At 44.0% G+C, this 27,908-nt stretch overlaps 1 protein-coding gene across 5 annotated transcripts in view; it reads right to left on the bottom strand.

Annotated features, from left to right (window-relative positions):
- Positions 1–27,908, bottom strand: part of LOC106575297 (potassium voltage-gated channel subfamily H member 7) — an 84,090-nt gene that overhangs the window by 37,923 nt on the left and 18,259 nt on the right. For all 5 annotated transcript variants that reach the window (XM_045698902.1, XM_045698900.1, XM_014151739.2 and 2 more), the window contains exon 3: positions 14,113–14,268. In XM_045698902.1, the coding sequence (XP_045554858.1) occupies positions 14,113–14,268 (156 nt within the window). The remainder of the gene's footprint in view (positions 1–14,112; positions 14,269–27,908) is intronic.

Genomic DNA, 27,908 nt, shown 5'->3' on the forward strand with positions numbered 1-27,908 from the left:
TCCCTTGTTAAGCTGTGTCTAATTACACCATTTCAAAAGGATAAAAACCTACAGGCTAAGAATCCCTTAATTGGATAGCAAATTAAGCATGCCGTTTGACAATATGCCAATGTATTTGTGGCAAAAGAATATACATTGACCTGTTACTATTTTTAAAGGTGACATTAGGAATGATGCTCCTTGCAGCGCTGCGTTCTACTGTAGCCCTTTCCTGCAGTCAAATGACCAAATGGCCCTTTAGTGCCCTCATAGGTGAAATGTTATTAATATTTTTCATAATTTCATAAATTGTAAAAAAAATGTAGTCCCGTGTGGCTCAGTTGGTATTGCATGGTGTTTGCAACGCCAGGGTTGTGGGTTCGATTCCCACGGGGGACCAGTACGGAGAAAACATGTATGAAATGTATGCATTCACTACTCTAAGTCGCTCTGGATAAGAGCGTCTGCTATATGACGTAAATGTAATTTTTTTTTAAAAGCTGAAAATCTGGTGTTTCTATGTCAAACGGTTTTGCTATATTTCAGTCTTCTGTGATGTGTAATATTGGGATGCAAACTCAAAATGTAATACATTTCAACTCTATATCTGACAATGTACAGGTGCAAGAAAGCTTAGGTAACTGAACTAAATGACTATCGCCCAGTAGCACTCATTTCTGTCATCATGAAGTGCTTTGAGAGACTAGTCAAGGATCATATCACCTCTGCCTTACCTGACACCCTAGATCTACTTCAATTTGCTTACCGCCCCAATATATCCACAGACAATGCCATCTCCATCACACTGCACACTGCCCTATCCCATCTGGACAAGAGGAATACCTACGTCAGAATGCTGTTCATTGACTATAGCTCAGCATTCAACACCATAGTAGCCTCCAAGCTCATCATAAGGCCCTGGGTCTGAACCCCGCCCTGTGCAACTGGGTCATGGACTTCCTGATGGGCCGCCCCCAGGTGGTGGAGGTAGGAAACAACACCTCCACTTCGCTGATCCTCAAATCTGGGGCCCCACAAGGGTGCGTGCTCAGCCCCCTCCTGTACTCCCTGTTCACCCATGACTGTGTGGCCATGAACGCCTCCAACTCAATCATCAAGTTTGCAGATGACACAACAGTAGTAGGCCTTATTACCAACAATGACAAGACAGCCTACAGGGAGCAGGTGAGGGCCCTGGGAGTGTGGTGCCAGGAAAATAACCTCTCACTCAACGTCAACAAAACAAAGGAGCTGATCGTGGACTTCAGGAAAGAGCAGAGGGAGCTCACCCCTATCCACATCGACGGGACCGCAGTGGAGAAGGTGGTCTGCCCAACGCATCACCGGGGGCAAACTACCTGCCCTCCAGGACACCTACAGCACCCGATGTTGCAGGAAGGCCAAAAAGATCATCAAGGACAACAACCACCTGAGCCACTGCCTGTTCACCCCACTATTATCCAGAAGGCGAGGTCAGTACAGGTGCATCAAAGCTGGGACCGAGAGACTGAAAAATAGCTTCCATCTCAAGGCCATCAGACTGTTAAATAGCCATCACTAGCACATTAGAGGCTGCTGTCCTATATACATAGACTTGGAATCACTGGCTACTTTAATAATGGAACACTAGTTACTTTAATAATGTTTACATATTTTGCATTACTCATCTCATATGTACAGTTGAATTCGGAAGTTTACATACACTTAGGTTGGAGTCATTAAAACTCATTTTTCAACCACTCCACAAATTTCTTGTTAACAGACTATAGTTTTGGCAAGTCGGTTAGGACATCTACTTTGTGCACAAGTAATTTTTCCAACAATTGTTTACAGATAGATTATTTCAGTTATAATTCACTGTATCACAATTCCAGTGGGTCAGAAGTTACATACACAATGTTGACTGTGCCTTTAAACAGCTTGGAAAATTCCAGAAAATGATGTCATGGCTTTAGAAGCTTCTGATAGGCTAATTGACATAATTTGAGTCAACTGGAGGTGTACCTGTGGATGTATTTCAAGGCCTACTTTCAAACTCAGTGCCTCTTTGCTTGCCATCATGGGAAAATCAAATAAATCAGCCAAGACCTCCACAAGTCTGGTTCATCCTTGGGAGCAATTTCCAAATGCTTGAAGGTACCTCGTTCATCTATACAAACAATAGTATGCAAATATAAAACCATGGGACCACGCAGCCGTCATACCGCTCAGGAAGGAGACGCGTTCTGTCTCCTGGAGATGAACGTACTTTGGTGCGAAAAGTGCAAATCAATCCCATAACAACAGCAAGGACCTTATGAAGATGCTGGAGGAAACAGGTACAAATGTATCTATATCCACAGTAAAACGAGTCCTATATCGACAAAACCTGAAAGGCCGCTCAGCAAGGAAGAAGGCACTGCTCCAAAACCACCATAAAAAAGCCAGACTATGGTTTGCAACTGCACATGGGGATGAAGATCGTACTTTTTGGAGAAATGTCCTCTGGTCTGATGAAACAAAAATAGAACTGTTTAGCCATAATGCCCATCGTTATGTTTGGAGGAAAAAGGGGGAGGCTTGCAAGCCGAAGAACACCATCTCAACTGTGAAACACGGGGGTGGCATCATCATGTTGTGTGGGTGCTTTGCTGCAGGAGGGACTGGTGCACTTCACAAAATAGATGGCATCATGAGGATGGAAAATTATGTGGATATATTGAAGCAACATCTCAAGACATCAGTCAGGAAGTTAAAGCTTGGTTGCAAAATGGTCTTCCAAATGGACAATGACCCCAAGGATACTTCCAAAGTTGTGGCAAAATGGCTTAAGGACAACAAAGTCAAGGTATTGGAGTGGCCATCACAAGCCCTGACCTCATTCCTACAGAAAATTTGTGGGCAGAACTGAAGAAAGCGTGTGCGATCAAGGAGGCCTACAACCCTGACTCAGTTACACCAGCCCTGTCAGGAGGAATAGGCCAAAATTCACCCAACTTATTGTGGGAAAATTGTGGAAGGCTACCCGAAACGTTTGACCTAAGTTAAACAATTTAAAGGCAATGCTACCAAATACTAATTGAGTGTATGTAAACTTCTGACCCACTGGGAATGTGATGAAAGAAATAAAAGCTGAAAAAAATCATTCTCTCTACTATTATTCTGACATTTCACATTCTTAAAATAAAGTGTTGATCCTAACTGACCTAAAACAGGGACTTTTTACGAGGATTAAATGTCAGGAATTGTGAAAAACTGAATTTAAATGTATTTGGATAAGTTGTATGTAAACTTCCGACTTCAACTGTATATACTGTATTTTATTATATTCTACTGTATCTTAGTCTATGCCACTCTGACATTGCTCGTCCAAATATTGATATATTCTTAATTCCATTCCTTTACTTAGATTTGTGTGTATTGTGTGTATTGTTGTGAAATTGTTAGATATTACTTGTTAGATATTACTGCACTGTTGGAGCTAGAAATACAAGCATTTCGCTACACCTGCAATAACATCTGCTAAACACGTGTATGTGACCAAGAAAATTTTAGGTGGTTTGATTTGGTCTTATTTTTTGTAAAGCCATAACCATGTGTGTGAGGTGTATACTTTTGTTTCAAAGTAGATTTGTTTAAGACTACCAAGAATCACTCTGTGTGACCATGATTTAGCCCACTGCAGTAGAACTACACGCAGGGAGCATGGCCCTCTCTCTACAAACACACACAGATAACACTGCACACCAGCCAGTGCATGCACAAACACCAATCCTCGTTGCTATGATACCAGCTAGTAGTAATATTTGCATTGAATATTAAATGGAACTCAGATCCCCCAGTCCTGAAGTGAATCGGTGACTGATGAATAATCATTTGGATGAAGTAAAAAGAGAGAGGGATATCTAGAGATATGGTTCCAATCTTCACTGAGGCAGAATAGAAAGCATAAAACATTTTTATCTTCTCCCTCAAGCTGTGATTCTGCTGAAGATGGATGGTTTAAAGTGGATATCCAGCCGTGCAGTTTAGGTGCTTAGTGCACTCATTCTGATTTCCATACAGTCTCTCCTTTTGGAGGATGTACACTGCCCCTTGGATTTCATCACATTTTATTGTGTTACAAAGTGGGATTCAAATGGATTACATTTTTGGTCAACAATCTATACAAAATACTCTGTAATGTCAAAGTGGAAGATAAATTTGATTTTTTTTTTGAGTAATAAAAACGTAATAAATAAAATATAGTCATTGCATAAGTACTCATCTCCCTGAGTCCATACATGTTAGAAACATCTTTGGCAGCGATTACAGCTGTGAGTCTTGTTTGTTATGTCTTTAAGAGCTTCACACCTGGATTGTGCAATATTTGCCTATTATTCTTTTCAAAATTCTTCAATCTCTGTCAAGATGTTGGAGATCATGGCTAGACAGCTATTTTCAAGTCTTGCCATAGTATTTCAAGCAGATTTAAGTAAAAACTGTAACTTGGCCACTTGGGAACATTCATTGTCTTCTTGGTAAGCAACACAGTGTAGGCCTTGTGTTGTAGGTTATTGTCCTGCTGTAAGATTAATTCCTCTCCCAGTCTCTGGTGTAAAGCCGACTGAAGCAGGTTTTGCTCTACGACTTTGCTTGTGCTTAGCCCTATCCGTTTCATTTTATCCTGAAAATCTCCCATGTATTTGCCGATGTCAAGCATACCCATACCAATACTCAGCCACCACCATGCTTGAAAATTAGGAAGGAATTACTCAGTGATGTGTTGTGTTGGATTTGTTACAAACATAAGGCTTTGTATTTAAGCCTAAAAGTGTATTCCTTTGCCATGTTGTCTTACTTTAGTGCCTTGTTGCATACAAGATGCATGTTTTGGAATATTAAAATGGTGTATATTTGTGTTCTTCTTTTCATTCATTTAAGTCATTATTGTGGAGTCACTACAACGTTGATCCATCCTCAGTTTTCTCCCATCAAAGCCATTGAACTCTGTATCTGTTTTAAAATCACCAATGGCCTCATGGTAACATCCCTGAGCAGCCTCATTGCAGCTCAGTCTTTGTAGTTGAATCTGTGCTTGAAATGCAATAATTGACTGAGGGATTTTACAGATGGTGTATGTACAGTATGGGGGACAGAGGAAGGGTTAGTCATTTCAAAATCATGTCAACCCCTATTATTTCACACAGAGTTCTTGTAAATTTTATGTGATTTGTTAAGCCAAGTTTTACTCCTGAACTAATTTAGGCTTGCCTAAACAAAGGGGCTGAATACTTATGCATCGACTATATTTAATATTTTGTTTCCACTGAGCTAACCCGGACGCTTATAAGAAATCCCGTTATGGCCTCTGACAAACCATCGAACGTGCAAAGCGTCCATACAGGACTAAGATTGAATCCTACTACGCCGGCTTCGACGCTAGTCGGACTACAAAGGGAAGCACAGCCGCGAGCTGCCCAGTGACACGGGCCTACCAGACGAGCTAAATGACTTCTATGTGCGCTTCGAGGCAAGCAACACAGAAGCATGCATGAGAGCACCAGCTGTTCCGGGCGACTGTGTGAACACGCTCTCCGTAGCCGATGTGAGTAAAACCTTTAAACAGGTCAACATTTACAAGGCTGCAGGGCCAGATGTATTACCAGGATGTGTACTCTGAGCATGCGGCAACTGGCAAGTGTCTTCACTGACATTTTCAACCTGTCCCTGACCGAGTCTGTAATACCTACATGTTTCAAGCAGACCCCCATAGTCCCTGTGCCCAGGAACACCAAGGTAACCTGCCTAAATGACTACCGACTCGTAGCACTCACGTCTGTAGCCATGTGCTTTGAAAGGCTGGTAATGACTCACATCAACACCATTATCTCAGAAACCCTAGACCCACCCCAATTTGCATACCGCCCCAACAGATCCTTGGATGACGCAATCTCTATTGCACTCCACACTGCCCTTTCCCACCAAGAAAAAAGGAACACCTATGTGAGAATGCTATTCATTGACTACAGCTCAGCTTTCAACATCCTAGTGCCCACAAAGCTCATCACTAAGCTAAGGACCCTGGGACTAAACACCTCCCTCTACGACTGGATCCTGGACTTCCTGACGGGCCACCCCCAGGAGGTAAGGGTAGGTAACAACACATATGCCACACTGATCCTCAACACAGGTGAGGGGACATCAGGTAGTCTAGTGGTTAGAGTGTTGGACTAGTAACCGAAATGTTGCAAGATCAAATCCCTGAGCTGACAAGGTAAAAATCTGTTATTCTGCCCCTGAACAAGGCAGTTAACCCACTGTTCCTAGGCCCTCATTGAAAATAAGAATTTGTTCTTAACTGACTTGCCTTGTTAAAAAAAGGTCCAATTTAAAAAAGAGGTGCTCCTCAGGGGTGTGTGCTCAGTCCTCTCCAGTACTCCCTGCTCACCCATGACTGCATGGCCAAGCACAACTCCAACAGGCTGGGTTTCTGTATAGCACTTTGTGACATCTGCTGATGTAGAAAGGGCTTTAGAAATACATTTGATTGAACACCATCATTAAATTTGCCAACAGGGAGGAGGTCAGAGACCTGGCAGTGTGGTGCCAGGACAACAACCTTTCCCTCAATGTGATCAAGATAAAGGAGATGATCATGGACTACACGAAAAGGAGGGACGAGCATGCCCCCATTCCTATTCTCATCGACGGGCTGTAGTGGAGCAGGTTGAGAGCTTCAAGTTCCTTGGTGTCCACATCACCAACAAACTATCATGGTTCAAACACATGAAGACAGTCATGTAGAGGACAAGACAAGGCCTATTCCCCCTCAGGAGACTGAAAAGATTTGGCATGCGTCCTCAGATGCACCATCGAGAGCATATTATATATTTGAGATGCAACAGCTCAAATATTCCAAAATCGGTTATTAGTATAAAAAAGGTTCTAGATAGAATCCTTTGCCTTACAAAGAACCCTCATCTTCCAAGAAGGATTCTTCAGATGAAAACAGTTGTTTGTAGAACTGCTCCAGAGTGGCGCAGTGGTCTAAGGCTCTGCATCTCAGTGCAAGAGGTGTCACTATAGTCTCTGGTTTGAATCCAGGCTGAATCACATCCGGCCGTGATCGGGAGTCCCATAGGGCAGCGCACTGGGTTTGGCTGGGGTAGGCCATCATTGTAAATAAGAATTTGTTCTTAACCGACTTGCCTAGTTAAATAAAGGTTAAATTAAAAAATACCTCCACCAAGAACCTTTTTGGAACCCTTTTTTCGAAGAGTGTAGAAGTCAATGTCGTCAGAAACACCCCAGGGGTGAATGAATAGTACTTCAACGTCACATGGATATGCCCATAACATTGAATCTCTGTACCTCTGTACCTCTGTACCTTCGCTCCTCTCAACAAGTAATGGAAACATTTCCTTGACATCTCCACCCTTACGACACAAAGCCAAAGAGACACGACTGACCACTGGCAATACATCCTATTGGCTCGCAAACATCCAACCATCAATGCCATTAATGGGTCCATACCAAGCACCATTTCCAGCAACCCTGATCAAAACAAAGAGAAAACCGACTAAGATGGGAAATTAGACTATGTTTGACAAACACGCTACAAAGCAGCAATACATACTGTAGCAGCAGCACCTAATGCATGGCCGTGCACTCCCTAGGTCAAGCTAAGGCCACAGCATCGTTCTCTCTCTGACTCCCTTGCCCGACCCTTACGTAATTTGTGTGCATGGGGCTTAATCAATGTTCACGTAGGAGCATTTCTGCATGGCTAACCTAACGTAGCAGGTGTAAAAGAAACGCCTGAACTGCGTTTCTTTCTTTCTGGCACGACAAGAAAAAAAATGACTGTCGGGGGAGGTTCTTTTCTGCACTGTTGAACCAATCCAGTAAATGTGGAGGAGTTAAGATGGCGCGTTCCCTTGTTAACTTACAAAAGCGGAAGACGTATCAAGCTCTATTTCCATTGCATCCGGTTTTTGCCCTAAACCACAGAGGGTGATGCGTAACAGAATTCTGTATTGGACCAGGTCTAATTGTGGTCTTTAATTATGCAGGGACCGCTATGAGTCATGACCATCATCTATCTGCTAACAGAGGAAAAGGAACAATTCCTCTGGAAGAATAAGGAAAAAATGATGTCCTGAAATGTACAAGGGCTAAATGTTCCAACCTAAATCGCCAAAGTGCAAAAACGATAATTTCCCTGTACCAGTTTAAAAGAGGCTTTGAGAGAAGGAGAGAGCCAAGGTAGGTGAGCAGAGCAAGACTCCACCTTGTAAATGAATCAGTCTGACAGCAGCATTCACACTGCTGGGCTGTTTAGAAATTCAGATAGGCCTGAATAGTTTTTTTTTTCTTCATGCGCCATTCAATTATGGGATTGCCCGCCCCACACTTTTGGCAGAGGTGCTTTTGAGGAACAATTTTTTTTCCAAAATGATATTTCTCCGGTCTGAACCGACATACATAAAATAAATCTAAATACTAGAGAGCATAGCATAGCCACGGAGGATCAATAGCGTCTAACAAATAGCTGGGGATTACGTTTTATCACAAGCACTTACAGTTGGGAAGGCTGCAATTTGGGCTGCACGTGTGCCAAATAAAGAACAGCTTGTTGCGTTGTGGCCAAAATCCTCCTTTTGAAGGATTTTGGAACTTCTTACCCTGGCACTTGACTGTTAAACTCATGGGGACACAAGCAATGGCTGCCAGTCCTGACTTGAACAGGAACTGGCATCTATGGATTATTTTTCTATGGTTGGTTGCGGCAGTACATTTGCCTTTTGCAAATTTCAAAATTCGACAGCTAATGCCTACTGCTGAAAAGAGAAGACTAATCTGAAGCTAACAAAAAAAAACATTTTCAACAATTAAGTGATTCTGAGCGAACAGCACTAGTTTTCAAAGTAGCTTATCTGAGATATTGGTACGAGCGCATGGGCCATCACAGATGAGTAGCCAATGCTTAATCTTCATAATTGGAAACCTTGAAAAGTATTCAGACTCCTTGACCTTTTCCACATTTTGTTACATTACAGCCTTATTTTAAAATGGTAAAAAAAAATGTTAAATCCCTCGAAATCTAAACACAATACCCCATAATGACAAAGCAAAAACAGGTTTTTAGACATTTTTGCAAATGTATTAAAAACAAAAAACAGAAATACCTTATTTACAGAAGTATTCAGACCCTTTTCTATGAGACTCAAAATTGAGCTCAGGTGAATCCTCTTTCATTGATCATCCTTGAGATGTTTCTACAACTTGATTGGAGTGCACATGTGGTAAATCTAATTGATTGGACATTATTTGAAAAGGCACACACCTGTCTATATAAGGTCCCACAGTTGACAGTGCATGTCAGAACAAAAACCAAGCCATGGGGTCAAAGAAATTGTCCGTAGAGCACAGATCTAGGGAAGGGTACCAGAACATTTCTGCAGCATTGAAGGTCCCCTATAACACAGTGGCCTCCATCATTCTTAAATGGAAAAAGTTTGGAACCACCAAGACTTCCTAGAGCTGGCCCCCAAACAGAGCAAATGGTTGGAGAAGGGCCGTGGTCAGGGTGACCAAGAACCCGAAGGTCACTCTGACAGAGCTTTAGAGTTCCTCTGTGTAGATGAGATAACCTTCCAGAAGGACAACCATCTCTGCAGCACTCCACCAATCAGGTCTTTAGACGGAGCCACTCCTCGGTGAAAGGCTCATGACGCTCACTTGGAGTTTGACAAAAGGCACCTAAAGACTCTCAGAACATGAGAAACACGATTCTCTGGCCTGATGAAACCAAGATTGAACTCTTTGACCTGGATACCAAGCGTCACGTCTGGAGGAAACCTGGCACCATCCCTACGGTGAAGCATGGTGGTGGTGGCAGCATCATGCTATGGGGATGTTTTTCAGAAGCAAGGCCTGGGAGACTAGTCAGGATCGAGGCAAAGATGAATGGAGCAAAGTACAGAGAGATCCTTAGTGTCCCAGAGTGCTCAGGACCTCAGACTGGGATGAAGTTTCACCTAACAGGACAATGACCCTAAGCACAAAACCAAGACACCGCAGGAGTGGCTTCAGGACAAGTCTCTGAATGTCCTTGAGTGCCCCAGTCAGAGCCCGGACTTGAACCCGATCGAACATATCTGGAGAGACCTGAAAATAGCTGTGCAGCAACACTCCTCATCCAACCTGACAGAGCTTGAGAGGATCTGCAGAGAAGAATGAGAGAAACTCCCCAAATACAGGTGTGCCAAGCTTGTAGCGTCATACCCAAGAAGACTCGAGGCTGTAATCACTGCTAAAGGTGCTTCAACAAAGTACTGAGTAAAGGGTCTGAATACTTATGTATATGTGATATTTCTTTTTCATTTTTTAAAAATAAATTAGCAAAAATTTCTAAAACCTGTTTTCGCTTTGTCATTATGAGGTAATGTGTGTAGCTTGATGAGGGACATTTTAAAAATATATATTTTAGAATAAGCCTGTAACCTTACAAAATATGGAAAAAGTCAAGGGGTCTGAATACTTTCCGAAGGCACTGTATATCAGGGCAAGTGACTGGGAAGATTTTAATTTATCGGACATATGATACATTTACCGGTCAATCATTTGAAATGGTTGCGTAACCGATTAGGGCATCCACCCACTCAGCCAGCACTATCAGTAAACAAGGGATTTTGGTCAAATGAGCTACATTTACATGTCCCTAAAAAAAAAGTCTATAACAAATGACAAAAACACTATTCCTTGTGTTTTGATGTGTAGCGTGCGCAAAACTTTATAGCCTATTGTTATTGCTTTTTACTTTCCTAAATACAATAATTGTCCACTTCACGGTTCAGCTGTCAGAGAGTTGAGCACTACATGCATCAGGGGCATGCATATGCCTATTGGCTTAGGTTAGGTGTCCACATTACAAAAATATATATAAAGGAGAGAAGCTTAGGCCCGAGAGAGAGAGAGAGAGAGAGAGAGAGAGAGAGAGAGAGAGAGAGAGAGAGAGAGAGAGAGAGAGAGAGAGAGAGAGAGAGAATGCTACGGCACCAACATGCATTTCTTTATGCTTGTCAGATACACTACTGCGACTGCTATACAGAAGGAGGCTAATTCGTTACGTTTTATTATAAAGATAAGCATAATATTGTTTGATTATAAGAGTAACTTTGGTAGGCCTAAAATATTATTCCTAACCTCAAGTTCAACTGTCGGAGTCAGTTGGAGAGCCGGAGGGCACTGTCTTCATATATTAGGATGCAGTATAATAAGCTAATAACCACAACAAACCTTCACAAAAGTTTCTAAACTTTATTAGGGTAATATCAAAAGTGCAGTAAGTCAGGCCATCGTTTATAGGGAAAATACGAGCAGGATATTATATCGCGGCAAGCGCATCATACAGTTGGAACTTCATTTGGCCAAAGAAAATGGCTCAGCGGAATGAACCAAAAACCTTGTGAACTGGTTTAAACCACAAAAGTTTTTGAACAGGCTACATTGCAGCATTTTCAAAGAAACCCTAGTGCCTACCGTAACCAACAAATGAAAGCAATATTTATTTTACAAAAGGCTTACTTATAACCTATCCTAAACTAAATACGGAGCACACATTTAAAAAGACAGATCTAACTTAATTTATCCAAAGAAAATGTCTCATTTTGCATATTTAAAGAACTTGTTTAGATGAATAAATAGGCCTACCATAATAACAATGATGTACAATAATAATAATGATAAACAAATAATTATAAATCTGAAAAAAATGACTGAAGTTCCAAAATTGCATCCTACAGTACCTGAATAGTGAGGTGTGTGACAAAAAAGTATTCTGCTAATATCTTCTATCATGTAAATTATGTAGAATTGCATGAAATGCGTTTATAAAAGGCTGCTAAAACAAATTCTCCGTGTGTGGAAATCCTGAAAACCTGTCTGCTCAACTGTATGCCACTACGCAAATACAATTATAGATACACACACACACACACACACACACACACACACACACACACACACACACACACACACACACACACACACACACACACACACACACACACACACACACACTCTGTCTCTCTCTCTAAAGCACAAAAGCCTGTAAGGGCCTCCAATTACTCTGATCTAAGGGATGACCTCTCTCTGGGTCTGTGGGGGCCATTTTACATGTCAATGCCTGAAGAGGAAGCAATGAGAGCAAGTACAGCACCACTGGGAAGCATTAGAGAGAGACAGCCCTGCCAAGCCGAGGAATAACTGTGGGTGTACAGTAGTTCACAAGGTCGAGTGAGCGGTGAGCACATGATGGGACTACTGTAGATCTGGGGATGACAAAAAACAAAGGCCAGGTGTCTTTCATACAAAACGGACATTTGATTTTGTTAATCTACACCAGACGCCGGTTAAAATATGAAAACTTTGAACCAACTATATTAATTTGGGGCCATGTCAAAACATGTAGCTAGTTGCTGTTGCTAGCTAATTTGTCATGGGATATGAACATTGGGTTATTATTTTACCTGACAAGTATATGGTCTTCTTTTTAGCTGGTTCTTTGAAGAATTTTGACACGGAGACATACAAAATCGTGTTTCTCTACTCCGACGATTAATCCATAGATAAAAAGGGAAAGGTAGTTAGTTAGTTAGTTATCTTTGATTCATCTCTCCGTGTTTGTCTTTCAAGCAGCCACGCGGGTTTGTATCTTCCTAATATCCAATAAGGAACGGACTTGCAGCACGCAAAGCATCCCAAATAGATCCAAGTTGTATTTTAGCACTTGGCTACGCAGACGCTCGTTTACGCACACGAGCGGTGTGGGTGAAATGATTGAATAACATGTATGTGCACATTTATTTTGCAATGGTCACGTGCACAACGTGGCCGGTGTGCTTTGCATGTAACAGTATTGCAAATAACAAGATATCCCCACAACCAAAGGGAATTCCACACGTATTAAACATTGCTAACACTTTACATTTTTATTTATTTAAACTTTATTTAACTAGGCAAGTCAGTTTAGAACAAATTCTTATTTACAATGACGACCTACCAAAAGGCAAAAGGCCTGCTGCGTGGACGAGGGCTGGGATTTAAAAAAAATAGTATCTATATATAATAATATAGGACAAAACACACATCACGCCAAGAGAGACAACCCAACACTACATAAAGAGAGACCTAGACAACAATATAGCATGGCAGCAACACATAACAACACAGCATGGTAGAAACACAACATGACAACAACATGGTAGAAACACAACATGACAACAACATGGTAGCAACACAACATGGCAGCAGCACAACATGGTAGCAGCACACAACATGGTACAAACATTACTGGGCACAAGACAACAGCACAAAGGGCAAGAAGGTAGAGACAACTATACATCACACAAAGTAGCCATCACTGTCAGTAAGAGTGACCATGATTGAGTCTTTGAATGAAGAGATGTAGATAAAACTGTCCAGTTTCAGTGTTTGTTGCAGCTCGATCCAGTCGCTAGCTGCAGCGAACTGAAAAAACGAGCAACCCAGGGATGTGTGTTCTTTGGGGACCTTTAACAGAATTTGACTGGCAGAACGGGTGTTGTATGTGGAGGAGCTGCAGTAGATATCTCAGATAGGGGGGAGTGAGGCCTAAGAGGGTTTTATAAATAAGCATCAACCAGTGGGTCTTATGACGGGTATAGAGAGATGACCAGTTTACAGAGGAGTATAGAGTGCAGTGATGTGTCCTATAAGGAGCATTGGTGGCAAATCTGATGGTAAAGAACATCTAGCTGCTCGAGAGCACCCTTACCTGCCGATCTATAAATCACATCTCCGTAATCTAGCATGGGTAGGATGGTCATCTGAATCAGGTTTAGTTTTCATAATGTCTTTTAGCATACTCACTTCAGCACCTGGCTTTAAAATAGCCAAGGGGAAACGGTATGAAACTGTACTCATTAAGGGAACTTGAAAGACTTGAAAGACTAAAGTTCCATTCCATTGTTTAGTTTTCCTTAGGATATACTATTGTGTTACCACTGTAAAGCCACTACACTGCGTGTAGAGTGACAGAGACATTCAGTCCCTTTTCTGGTAAAGTTTCATTTGAATGTAGGGTTTTAGCCGACTGAGCTAAAGCCTAGGCAAAAACAGGTTACACACTTGGTTCAGCTTTGGCAGGAGACGTGTGGTTGAGTCCCTCCAGAGAGTCACTGCTGTCCTCCTCTAGGATGTAGTCAAAGTTGAGGATGAACATCATGACCATGCCCTCCTCGTTCTTCACTGGGATGATGTGGGTGTTACACAGGAAGTCAGAGCCTACGGGACAGGAAACAGGAAAAAGAGACACGGGTTTCACACTAGAGTTGATGCTCATTGACATTTAGATATCTTTGTCCAAATAGGATGGTTTGGATAAAGGAAGGTGGGGAAAAAAGAGAACAGAAGGGAAAGGTCAAGAGAGAAATGTTTCTGGTGTGTGATCTTCTCAAATATTGATATGCATCGTTTGAAAAAATGTCCTCATTCTGCAAACATTGAGTTATTCCAAACTAAAGGTATTTAGTAAGAAGCCCTATATGAATTCAATACATTATTATCAGAAGTATGTTGAGGCTTGTAAAACATTATTACTGTTAACATTATACTATCCTAAGAGACTCTCATTGTCAAATGCATTCAGTCTTCCTCCCTAATTCTTAGTCCCTTCCTGTGGATGAGCGATCACTAAAACCCCAAAATGGATTGTGTTAATACCAATTATGGTTCGCTGCAATCAACCTAATCCCTGTCTCATTAACGACATTTAAGTCATCACCGGGACTCAAATAAACGAGATGACGTCATCCTTTAATGTGTAATTAACATGTGTTAATGTTCCCCATTCATCATAAGGCAGCATTCCACCCAAGAGTTAGCGGTGGTTTGTGATCGCAGCCCAGTTGGCAGGATATGGCTGGCGCATTCCGTATGAAAAAGCAAAACGATGCACTTAAAACACTCGGGGTTAAATTGAGATGGAAATAGCAGACAACAACACTAAAATAGTCCCACAGGTTTATTTCAAGCACACTGAAAACCCTGAATGTGCATTACAAACGATAAGCCATGCAGGACTTGTACGCTTGCATTGGTCACTGTGTCAAAATGAATGAGGGACACAGAGATGAGAGTGAAGACAAATAGATTATGTTTAACGTGTCCTCTGCCTACAATGGAGGCGGAATCGCTGTCATTACTGTGATGGCCTGTGTCACAGGCGTATGTTTTATATATAGATCATATGGCATCTCTTCTCTTAAAGTGCTTCTCTCTCAAGCGCATGCAGATCAAAGTCCTGCTGTCACCGCCAGCCTAGTAATAGCTCAGCATGGTCCCAGGAGGAAACCAGCCCTGACAGTTTTACGCCATGAAAAACACACATTACCGCCAGGAAACACACACATTTACATTTCACCAGACACTCTTATTCAGAGCGACTTACATTCAAATACTTTTTTCATACTGGTCCCCCGTGGGAATCGAACCCACAACCCTGCTCTACCAACTGAGCTACAAAAACACGCACGTACGCACGTACGCACGTACGCACGTACGCACGTACGCACGTACGCACGCACGCACGCACGCACGCACACACACACACACACACACACACACACACACACACACACACACACACACACACACACACACACACACACACACACACACACACACACACACACACACACACACACAAACATAGGCACACACTTACAACACCAACAAACACACACTTACAACACACACACAAACGCAGACACACACACGCACGCATGCAAGTAAGTACACACATACACACACACGACCAAGAAACACTACCCTGTCCCCTCCTGTCTGTGTCACCAAACAACAACAGCAACACCAGTGACCGACCAACAGTCCGATTGTTCTCCCCTCACTAGGGCTTCATAATCTATTTGGGGCCCCAGAATTCTCTAGGCCCTAATAGTAAGTTAGTGCCAGCAATATTGGGGTGTGTACGGAGGCCAGGGTGTGCATGGTGGCCGGGGTGTGTGGAAGCTGGGGTGGTATGGAGGCTGGGGTGGTTTGGAGTCTGGGGTGTGTGTGGAGGCTGGGGTGTGTATGGAGTCCGGGGGGTGTATGGAGGCCAGGGTGTGCATGTAGGCTGGGATGTGTGGAAGCTGGGGTGGTATGGAGGCTGGGGTGTGTGGAAGCTGGGGTGGTATGGAGGCTGGGGTGTGTGTGGAGGCTGGGTATGTATGGAGGCTGGGGTGTGTGTGGAGGCTGGTGTGTGTGGAGATTGGGGTGTGTATGGAGGCTGGGGTGTGTGTGGAGGCTGGGGTATGTATGGAGGCTGGGGTATGTATGGAGGCTGAGGTGTGTGTGTGGAGGCTGGGTGTGTATGGAGGCTGGGTGTGTATGTTGGCTGGGGTGTGTGTGTTGTGAGGGTGTGATGATAATGATGGTGTTTTATAAACATTTCATCGTGTAATCTGGATTGACCTTGGTGACACTAGATTTGCATGTCTGTCTTTGCATGTGAGTGTGCTTCTGTGTGTGTGTCTGAGTGTGGTTCTGTGTTGTGGCGTGTGTGGGTTAAATCAATCTCTCTCAAGTTCAAATTATTCAAATGAGAGTTATTATCATGAAGTAGTCATGAACGGAACAATCCCATATGTAGCACTGCAGAAATCCCATATCAATCACGGGGTACAAATGCTTGCAAAATACAAGCACACTCTATCTATCTATCTATCTATCTATCTATCTATCTATCTATCTATCTATCTATCTATCTATCTATCTATCTATCTATCTATCTATCTATCTATCTATCTATCTATCTATCTATCTATCTATCTATCTATCTGTCTGTCTGTCTGTCTGTCTGTCTGTCTGTCTGTCTGTCTGTCTGTCTGTCTGTCTGTCTGTCTGTCTGTCTGTCTGTCTGTCTGTCTGTCTGTCTGTCTGTCTGTCTGTCTGTCTGTCTGTCTGTCTGTCTGTCTGTCTGTCTGTCTGTCTGTCTGTCTGTCTGTCTGTCTGTCTCAGTCCCTCTTCCTTTCCCAGCCCTATCTTCATCTACCTCTCTATCCCTCCCTCTCTCTCTCTCTTTCTCTCTCTCTGTGATGTGAGAAATAAGATAGCCACTCAGCCTCTCTTCAGGAAGACACCTGATGTATTAGAAACAGACTGATCAAAAGATCACCGCAGGTGCTGATGCTAATTTCTGTCTGTTCGCCTGCATATTCAGACTCAACAGCAGATCTGACACACACACACACGCACACACACACTTACAACACACGTCTGGAGGCTGGGGTGCGCATGGTGGCTGGGGTGTGTGGAGGCTGGGGTGTGTGTGGAGGCTGGGGTGTGTGTGGAGTCTGGGGTATGTATGGAGGCTGGGGTGTGTATGGAGGCTGGGGTGTGTGTGGAGGCTGGGGTGTGTGTGGAGGCTGGGGTGTGTGTGGAGGCTGGGATGTGTGTGTGGAGGCTGGGGTGTGTATGGAGGCTGGGGTGTGTATGGAGGCTGGGGTGTGTGTGGAGGCTGGGGTGTGTGTGGAGGCTGGGGTGTGTGTGGAGGCTGGGGTGTGTGTGGAGGCTGGGGTGTGTATGGAGGCTGAGGGGTGTGTGGAGGCTGGGGTGTGTGTGGAGGCTGGGTGTGTATGGAGGCTGGGGTGTGTGTGGAGGCTGGGTGTGTATGGAGGCTGGGGTGTGTATGGAGGCTGGGTGTGTATGGAGGCTGGGTGTGTATGGAGGCTGGGGTGTGTATGGAGGCTGGGTGTGTATGGAGGCTGGGGTGTGTGTGGAGGCTGGGTGTGTATGGAGGCTGGGGTGTGTATGGAGGCTGGGTGTGTATGGAGGCTGGGTGTGTATGGAGGCTGGGTGTGTATGGAGGCTGGGTGTGTATGTTGGCTGGGGTGTGTGTGTTGTGAGGGTGTGATGATAATGATGGTGTTTTATAAACATTTCATCGTGTAATCTGGATTGACCTTGGTGACACTAGATTTGCATGTCTGTCTTTGCATGTGAGTGTGCTTCTGTGTGTGTCTGAGTGTGGTTCTGCGTTGTGGCGTGTGTGGGTTAAATCAATCTCTCTCAAATTCAAATTATTCAAATGAGAGTTATTATCATGAAGTAGTCATGAACGGAGCAATCCCATATGTAGCACTGCAGAAATCCCATATCAATCACGGGGTACAAATGCTTGCAAAATACAAGCACACTCTATCTATCTATCCATCTATCGATCTATCGATCGACCGACCGACCTACCTACCTACAGTGGGGGGAAAAAAGTATTTGATCCCCTGCTGATTTTGCACGTTTGCCCACTGACAAAGAAAGGATCAGTCTATAATTTTAATGGTAGGTTTATTTGAACAGTGAGAGACAGAATAACAACAAAAATATCCAGAAAAACGCATGTCAAAATGTTATAAATTGATTTGCATTTTAATGAGGGAAATAAGTATTTGACCCCCTCTCAATCAGAAAAATGTCTGGCTCCCAGGTGTCTTTTATACAGGTAACGAGCTGAGATTAGGAGCACACTCTTAAAGGGAGTGCTCCTAACTGCAGCTTGTTACCTGTAAAAAAGACACCTGTCCACAGAAGCAATCAATCAATCAGATTCCAAACTCTCCACCATGGTCAAGACCAAAGAGCTCTCCAAGGATGTCAGGGACAAGATTGTAGACCTACACAAGGCTGGAATGGGCTACAAGATCATCGCCAAGCAGCTTGGTGAGAAGGTGACAACATTTGGTGCAATTATTCGCAAATGGAAGAAACACAAAAGAACTGTCAATATCCCTCGGCCTGGGGCTCCATGCAAGATCTCACCTCGTGGAGTTGCAATGATCATGAGAACGGTGAGGAATCAGCCCAGAACTACACGGGAGGATCTTGTCAATGATCTCAAGGCAGCTGGGACCATAGTCACCAAGAAAACAATTGGTAACACATTACACCGTGAAGGACAGAAATCCTGCAGCGCCCGCAAGGTCCCCCTGCTCAAGAATACATATACATGCCCGTCTGAAGTTTGCCAATGAACATCTGAATGACTCAGAGGACAACTGGTGAAAGTGTTGTGGTCAGATGAGACCAAAATGGAGCTCTTTGACATCAACTCAACTCGCCGTGTTTGGAGGAAGAGGAATGCTGCCTATGACCCCAAGAACACCATCTCCACCGTCAAACATGGAGGTGGAAACATTATGTTTTGGGGGTGTTTTTCTGCGAAGCGGACAGGACAACTTCACCGCATCATTTGACAGGGCCATGTACTGTCAAATCCTGGGTGAGAACCTCCTTCCCTCAGCCAGGGCATTGAAAATGGGTCGTGGATGGGTATTCCAGTATGACAATGACCCAAAACACACGGCCAAGGCAACAAAGGAGTGGCTCAAGAAGAAGCACATTAAGGTCCTGGAGTGGCCTAGCCAGTCTCCAGACCTTAATCCCATAGAAAATCTGTGGAGGGAGCTGAAGGTTCGAGTTGCCAAACGTCAGCCTCAAAACCTTAATGACTTGGAGAAGATCTGCAAAGAGGAGTGGGACAAAATCCCTCCTGAGATGTGTGCAATCCTGATGGCCAACTACAAGAAACGTCTGACCTCTGTGATTGCCAACAAGGGTTTTGCCACCAAGTACTAAGTCATGTTTTGCAGAGGGGTCAAATACTTATTTCCCTCATTAAAATGCAAATCATTTTATAACATTTTTGACATGCGTTTTTCTGGATTTTTTTGTTGTTATTCTGTCTCTCACTGTTCAAATGAACCTACTATTAAAATTATAGACTGATCATTTCTTTGTAAGTGGGCAAATTTACAAAATCAGCAGGGGATCAAATACTTTCCCCCCCACTGTATCTATCTATCTATCTATCTATCTATCTATCTATCTATCTATCTATCTATCTATCTATCTATCTATCTATCTATCTATCTATCTATCTATCTATCTATCTATCTATCTATCTATCTATCTATCTATCTATCTATCTATCTATCTATCTATCTATCTATCTATCTATCTATCTATCTATCTATCTATCTATCTATCTATCTATCTATCTATCTATCTATCTATCTATCTATCTATCTATCTATCTATCTATCTATGTGTCTATCTATCTATCTGTCTGTCTGTCTGTCTGTCTGTCTGTCTGTCTGTCTGTCTGTCTGTCTGTCTGTCTGTCTGTCTGTCTGTCTGTCTGTCTGTCTGTCTGTCTGTCTGTCTGTCTGTCTCAGTCCCTCTTCCTTTCCCAGCCCTATCTTCATCTACCTCTCTATCCCTCCCTCTCTCTCTCTCTTTCTCTCTCTCTGTGATGTGAGAAATAAGATAGCCACTCAGCCTCTCTTCAGGAAGACACCTGATGTATTAGAAACAGACTGATCAAAAGATCACCGCAGGTGCTGATGCTAATTTCTGCCTGTCCGCCTGCATATTCAGACTCAACAGCAGATCTGACGCACGCACGCACGCACGCACGCACGCACGCACGCACGCACGCACGCACGCACACACACACACACACACACACACACACACACACACACACACACACACACACACACACACACACACACACACCAGTGGCATTAATTAGGCGGATGTTCCCTGTCCAACTAAATGTAATAGGCCATGATGAAGCTGATTTACATGGTGCAATGTAATGGGAGAACACACCTGCAAACACAATACATCACTGAGGAAGACCTGGGCCTGTATTCTTGAAGTGTCTCAGAGTAGGAGTGCTGATCTACGATCAGGTCCTCTCTGTCTGTCCAATTTTGTGAAAATGGGCGCTGGTCTTTACAGTATTGTACCTAGTGGGTATTTCTGTATACAGTAACATACAACCGCATTATTGGAAACTTACTATAGTAGAATTCTGTCTATATTGTTTACTTAAAAAATAACATGAACATATTTTTTTGATTCAAGTAATGATTTAGCATTTGAACGATTTAACGTTCTTCCTCCGCCTACAATCTCTCCCCTCTACTGAGTCAGAGGAGGGGGCTGAAATCAGCTGTTTCCAGCTACAATAGTCATTTACAACATTAACAATGTCTAGCTAGTGATGGCCAAATGTTATGGCTATACATGCCACAGCAGGTGTAAATGACAGGAAGAGAGAAAAGACCATGTGTTTTTATTCAAACTACATTGACGGTAGTTAAATGAAAAGCAACAATGATCTCACAAATTCAAGATACATTTCGATGTTTGTCCAACTGCAGCATTCGCCACGTTGAGAAAAGTTCAGGAAAAGGACGATTCCTAATAATTTATGTTATTTCTCCTATCCCAGTCAAGTTTTCGACGTCTAGTTGAAATGAGTCAGAAACATTTTCAACTGCTACTGTAGTGACTGAAGCCTTGAAATCCATTTGATGAACAACAGGGGGTTTGGGAGTGTGTTCCATCATTCTGAGTTGAAAGGTTGTGTGTGTGTGTGTGTGTGTGTGTGTGTGTGTGTGTGTGTGTGTGTGTGTGTGTGTGTGTGTGTGTGTGTGTGTGTGTGTGTGTGTGTGTGTGTGTGTGAATACACAACAAAGTGTCCTATGTGTGCTTACTGCTCATAAATAAATATAGCATTTGGGGAAATTTCCGTTTCAAGATGCTGGAAAATGTCATTAGATTCTATTTCCACTATCAATAATTAAAAGAATGGTGTTCATCAAGAGGCTCCATCTCAGCAGCTGAAGCACACATGCAGTCAGTCCCTGTTCCCTTTAAGAGAGAACCATCAACCCTGTCAAGTCATCTTCTCTCTCTGTCTCTCTCTCTCTTCCTCTCTCTCTCTCTCTCTCTCTCTCTATCTCTCTGTCTGTCAGTCTCTCTCTCTGTCCCCCCCCTCGCTCCCTCTCCCCCTCCATCTCTGCCAGTTCCACAGCTTCTACTATCTACACTACAGTACAACAACCCACCTAGGAGATAATTGCGTATGGATAGTTCTTGACAGATGGTTCCATAGATAGGTATATACTGTGAACGTCCCTGCAGTGGGAGTCATTTTAGATTGCGCTCTCAGAGGACAGAGACGGTGGTGGGAAGTTAGAGTAGCGGGAGGTAGGGAAGTGACACTGATGAGAGCTGAGGCATGCAGCGATTGGGGAGCTAGCTGATGGTTGGTACCGTATTGGCCTGAGGGCAGAAACCACAGTAGAAGCTAATTCCTGACAGCTGCCAGTGCAGGGGAGAGGGAGAGAGCTGTTTCAAGAGCTGCTCTGGACGAGATTATTTCACCTCCGTAGTGAAAATCGCAGTCCCTCTTCTAGTTAACCTGTGCACTGTACAGGACCGCACTTCAATTCCAAGTTGTCGTCGGGATTAGACGTTTTTAAGGCAATTGACAAGGAAAGGAGGAAGGAGAATCCACATGCTGCTTGGTCCTTTTTTATCTGTGTATCATTTCCTACTCCAGCACCTTCATGTTGGATGTGCATGTTCTTCCTTTCTCTTCAATTGTCAAAGCTTCCTTAATGGTCGACTAGACGCTTTCCGCCCACCTTCAGAGAGAGAGAGAGAGAGACACTCAAGCAGCCCATGGAGGCTCCAGAAATGTAATCCTCCCTCCAGGGAACATTTAAAAACACAAAGAGAGGAGAGCAACTGATCCTGGAGGGAAGGGAAAGTGTTACTCTACCCCAGGGTTTCCCCTATGTCCTAACTCCATTAGGCGGGCCCCTCCCATGCAGCTCTGTGTCCTTGCTCTGGTTTGTATTCGCTAATGCACAACATAGCAAAACGCTTCGCAACTAAAAAACAAGTGTTTGTTATTGGACCGGTTCAGTTAGTTGCTCCCTGTTTCCGTCCATTTTTCTTTCGTTTGGTGCCTGGTAAATATGACCCTGTCTATGTCCTGAATGGATTGATGAGGTGATGCTACTTTTGTTTTGTTCATCTGTTGGATGCATTCAGCACCATACAGTGTCCCTGCAATCGCAAATGGCCGACTTGTCTAGAAAACCATGGAGAGTGATTGAAGGCTCAGTGGGTTCTAGAAAGAGCGGAGCTCTGAGTGGAGCAAGAAATACACTGAGTATACAAAACATTAAGAACACGACATAGACTGACCAGGTGAATCCAGGTGAAAGCTATGATCCCTTATTGATGTCACTTGTTAAATCCACTTCAATCAGTGTAGAGGAAGGGGAGGAGACAGGTTAAAGAAGGATTTTTAAGCCTTGAGACATTTGAGACATGGATTGTGTATGTGTGCCATTCCCGAAGGTGAATGGGCAAGACAAAACATTTAAGTGCCTTTGAACGGGGTATGGTAGTAGGTGGCAGGCACACCGGTTTGTGTCAAGAACTGCAACGCTGCTGGGTTTTTCACACTCAACAGTTTTCTGTGTGTATCAAGAATGGTCCACCATCCAAAGGACATCCAGCCAACTAGACACAACCGTGGGAAGCATTGGAGTCAACATGGGCCAACAACTCAATATTAGGAAGGTGTTCCCAATGTCTGGTATACTCAGTGTATACATCATCACACTCCAGACAAAATCAGACTAGACATATGCTGACGCTACATAGGCGTTGCATGAAGCTACCATCGTCTTTCCAAAGAGACTGATTTACACTTGAGTAGGCTTCAACACACTACATGCTCATTTCAGAATTTTACAGATGTTGAAATGTAAAGGACACCTGCTGGAAATGTGTTGGCTTCTAGCTGTTTGTACCTAACTCATACACACATACAGTATCTTTTTCATTCAATGTCACTTCTTCACTGTTTGTCTGAGTCCAAACTTTCAAGTAGGGAGAGTCTATGGCCGTGTCCGAATACCCGTACTTGTCCACGTTTTGAGTCTCGAGCTAGAGCACTGAAACACGGTTATCATACAGCCCATAGCCTTTGGAGAGTAATGCTTGACACAGATTCAAATGGACAGAAATGAGGAGAAATAGCAAGCATTAAATGTCAGCGTTTTGCCAATGCAAATGTGCTTTGATAATCTGGGCGTCAACTCTAATTGAGAAGAATGGCAGAAATGATGAAGTGATGAAATAGGTTGGGGTGCCCGTGGCATTCTTTTATGGCATTGGAGGGTTGGCTGATTTGATCTCCGTCAAAGGCAGTCCTTGGGCTGGGCTAAAGTGTGGATGCCAGCTTGGCATTTAGCATTAGTAATGGACTGGTGAGTTCCTGTGAGGAAAGCCCAGGGTTAGGAAGGATACTTTCTAAATGTAATCCGTTACAGTTACTAGTTACTTGTCCAAAATTGTAAATCAGTAACGTAACTTTTGGACTCCCCAAACTCAGTAACATAATCTGATTACATTCAGTTACTTTTAGATTGCTTTCCCCTTAAGAGGCATGAGAAGAAGACACCAATGTATGTTACCAATTGAACCACATCTATCGCAGGATAAATCAATGTTAAAGTTTACATAGCTGGCCATATATGGATGTTACATTTTACTTTATGGGTTGGTTATGAAGGCTTCTTCTAACCCATTGTCACGTCCTGACCATAGAAAGCTGTTATTTTCTATGGTAGAGTAGGTCAGAGCGTGACAGGGGGGTTTTCTAGTTTAGATTTTCTATGTTGTTATGTTCTAGTTTTTGTATTTCTATGTTTTTTGGGGGGGGATGATCTCCAATTACAGGCAGCTGGTCATCGTTGTCTCTAATTGGAGATCATACTTAAGTAGTTGTTTTTCCCACCTGGGTTTGTGGGAGATTGTTTTTGAGTTAGTGTATGTTGCACCTCTTCGTCACGGTTTGTTGTTTTTGTTCTTTAGTTTATTTGTGTATCTTGCATAGTTTCACAGTTCAATAAAATATGTGGAACGATACACACGCTGCACTTTGGTCCGCTCCTTCCGACAAACGACGTGACAGAATCTCCCACCACCAAAGGACCAAGCAGCGTGCCCAGGAGGAGCAGGGATCCTGGGCTCGGGAGAGAAGAGAGTGGAGGATATCCTGGACCTGGGAGGAGGTAATGGCAGGGGACAAGACCCTGCCATGGAAGCAGGCGGAGATAGCGAGAGAGGAATGGCAACGACGGAAGCCCGAGAGACGGCTCCCCCAAAAATGTTGGGGGGGGGGCACACGGGGAGATTGATGGAGTCAGGTTGTAGACCTGAGCCAACTCCCCGTGCTTACCGTAGGGAGCATGTGACCAGTCAGGCACCGAGTTATGCTGTGATGCGCACTATATCACCAGTGCGCATTCATAGCCCGGTGCGATATGTGCCTGCGCACCGCATTTGCCGTGCTAGAGTGGGCATTCAGCCAGGACGGATTGTGCCGGCTCAGCGCTCCTGGTCACCAGTACGCCTCCTCGGTCCAGGATATCCTGCGCCAGCTCTACGCACTGTGTCGCCAGTATGCCTTCATAGCCCAGTTCGTCCTGTGCCAGCGCCCCGCACTTGCCGGGCTAAACTGAGCATCCAGCCAGGACGGGTTGTGCCAGCCATACGCTCCAGACCTCCAGTGCGCCTCTACGGTCCAGTATATCCTGTCCCGGCTCGTCGCACTCGCCCTGAAGTGCGTGTCACCAGTCTGGGGCCACCTCTCCCGGCTCCACGCACTAGGCCTCCAGTGAGTCTCTCCAGTCCAGTGTGTCCTGTACCTGCTCCCCGCACTCGCCCTGAGGTGCGTGTTACCAGTCTGGCGCCACCTGTGCCAGCCCATGCATCAGGCCTCCAGTGCGCATTCCCAGTCCAGAGCTTCCGGCGACAGTTCCCAGTCCAGAGCTTCCGGCGACTGTTCCCAGTCCAGAGCTTCCGGCGACAGTTCCCAGTCCAGAGCTTCCGGCGACAGTTCCTAGTTCAAAGCTTCCGGCAACAGTTCCCAGTCCGGAACCTCCTGAGATGGCCCACAGTCCGGAACCTCCTGAGATGGCCCGCAGTCCGGAGCCTCCTGAGACGGCCCGCAGTCCGGAGCCTCCTGAGACGGCCCGCAGTCCGGAGCCTCCTGAGAGGGCCCGCAGTTCGGAGCCTCCTGAGAGGGCCCGCAGTCCGGAGCCTCCTGAGAGGGCCCGCATTCTGGAGCCTCCTGAGAGGGCCCGCAGTCTGGAGCCTCCTGAGAGGGCCCGCAGTCTGGAGCCTCCTGAGAGGGCCTGCAGTCTGGAGCCTCCTGAGAGGGCCCGCAGTCCGGAACCTCCTGAGAGGGCCCGCAGTCCGGAGCCTCCTGAGAAGGCCCGCAGTCCGGAGCCTCCTGAGAAGGCCCGCAGTCCGGAGCCTCCTGAGAAGGCCCGCAGTCCGGAACCTCCAGCAGCGGCCCGCAGTCCGGAACCTCCAGCGGCGGTCTGCAGTCCAGAACCTCCGGTGATGATCCACGGTCCGGGTCCTTTGGCGACGATCCAGGGTCCGGTGACACAAAAGCGGAGGGATCAGCGGGCGGAGCGGGGGCTACGCCTCGAACCGGAGCCGCCTCCTCTGCTGGAGGATCCGCGGGATGAGAAGGTTCTTCGTCTTGCACCAGAACCGCCACCGACATTAGTCACCCACCCTAACCCTCCCTTTTTTTATCTTTTTTTTTTTAGGTTGCGTTCGGAGTCCGCACCTTTGGGGGGGGGGTACTGTCACGCCCTGACCATAGAAAGCTGTTATTTTCTATGGTAGAGTAGGTCAGGGCGTGACAGTTTTTTTTTCTAGTTTAGATTTTCTATATCATGTTCTAGTTTTTGTATTTCTATGTTGTTTTTTGGGATAATCTCCAGTTAGAGGCAGCTGGTCATCGGTGTCTCTAATTGGAGATCATAATTAAGTAGTTATTTTTCCCACCTGGGTTTGATTGTTTTTGAGATTGTTTTTGAGTTAGTGTATGTTGCACCTCTTCGTCACGGTTTATTGTTTTTGTTCTTTAGTTTATTTGTGTATCTTGCATAGTTTCACAGTTCAATAAAATATGTGGAACGATACACACGCTGCACTTTGATCCGCTCCTTCCGACGAACGACGTGACACCCATCGCTTTCTACTACATATAATAATACGATTAAATTATATCTTTACATTAAAAATCAAAGTCAGAATTTCAGTCATTCCAATAAATGTTATACCACTTGATCTTCAAGAATAGGACTTGGAAATATGGCAGCATAGATTAGCCATATTTTTTAACCCCAAAACTAAGGACTAATTAGCCAGCTTTACTCGGTTTATGATTTTGTTGTCATGGAGGACTGACTGGGATCATTGATTTGAGTTGAAAAATAAATGCTGCACTCATGGAATGGCATTCTTTAAGCACTACTGAAAAGTGCTATTTACACATGAAAAATGAATGACATACGCTGCATTTGCTATAGGCCTATCGTTTAAGTTTTTGTTGGTGACACTTTGATATCTTGATAACATGCAGCTGTTTAAAGGGCAAATCCACAGATGAAATATAACCAAACGGCTCCCCACCTCTGTTTTGGTAAAAAACTGAGGGATGGGCCTGGAGAAATGTAACCACTCTCAGGTTAATAGACATAACTCTGGATGCAAGGACTGACCATCCATAACATCAACATTATAGTTTTGACCATGTTATGAGGTTATACAGTGTTTGTTTACATTTACAACAAACATTTTAGAAAAACAAGCTTATATTGTGGGTTCTCATGGAGTGTGACAGTTGAACTAAGATCATGAGGCATTTATAAGTTATATTCTTCAAGAATCAAGGGATCTATATATATATATACACTGCTCAAAAAAATAAAGGGAACACTAAAATAACACATCCTAGATCTGAATGAATGAAATAATTGTATTAAATACTTTTTTCTTTACATAGTTGAATGTGCTGACAACAAAATCACACAAAAATAATCAATGGAAATCCAATTTATCAACCCATGGAGGTCTGGATTTGGAGTCACACTCAAAATGAAAGTGGAAAACCACACTACAGGCTGATCCAACTTTGATGTAATGTCCTTAAAACAAGTAAAAATGAGGCTCAGTAATGTGTTTGA

The sequence above is a fragment of the Salmo salar genome, chromosome ssa17, assembly GCF_905237065.1.
Source record: "Salmo salar chromosome ssa17, Ssal_v3.1, whole genome shotgun sequence".
NCBI lineage: Eukaryota > Metazoa > Chordata > Actinopteri > Salmoniformes > Salmonidae > Salmo > Salmo salar.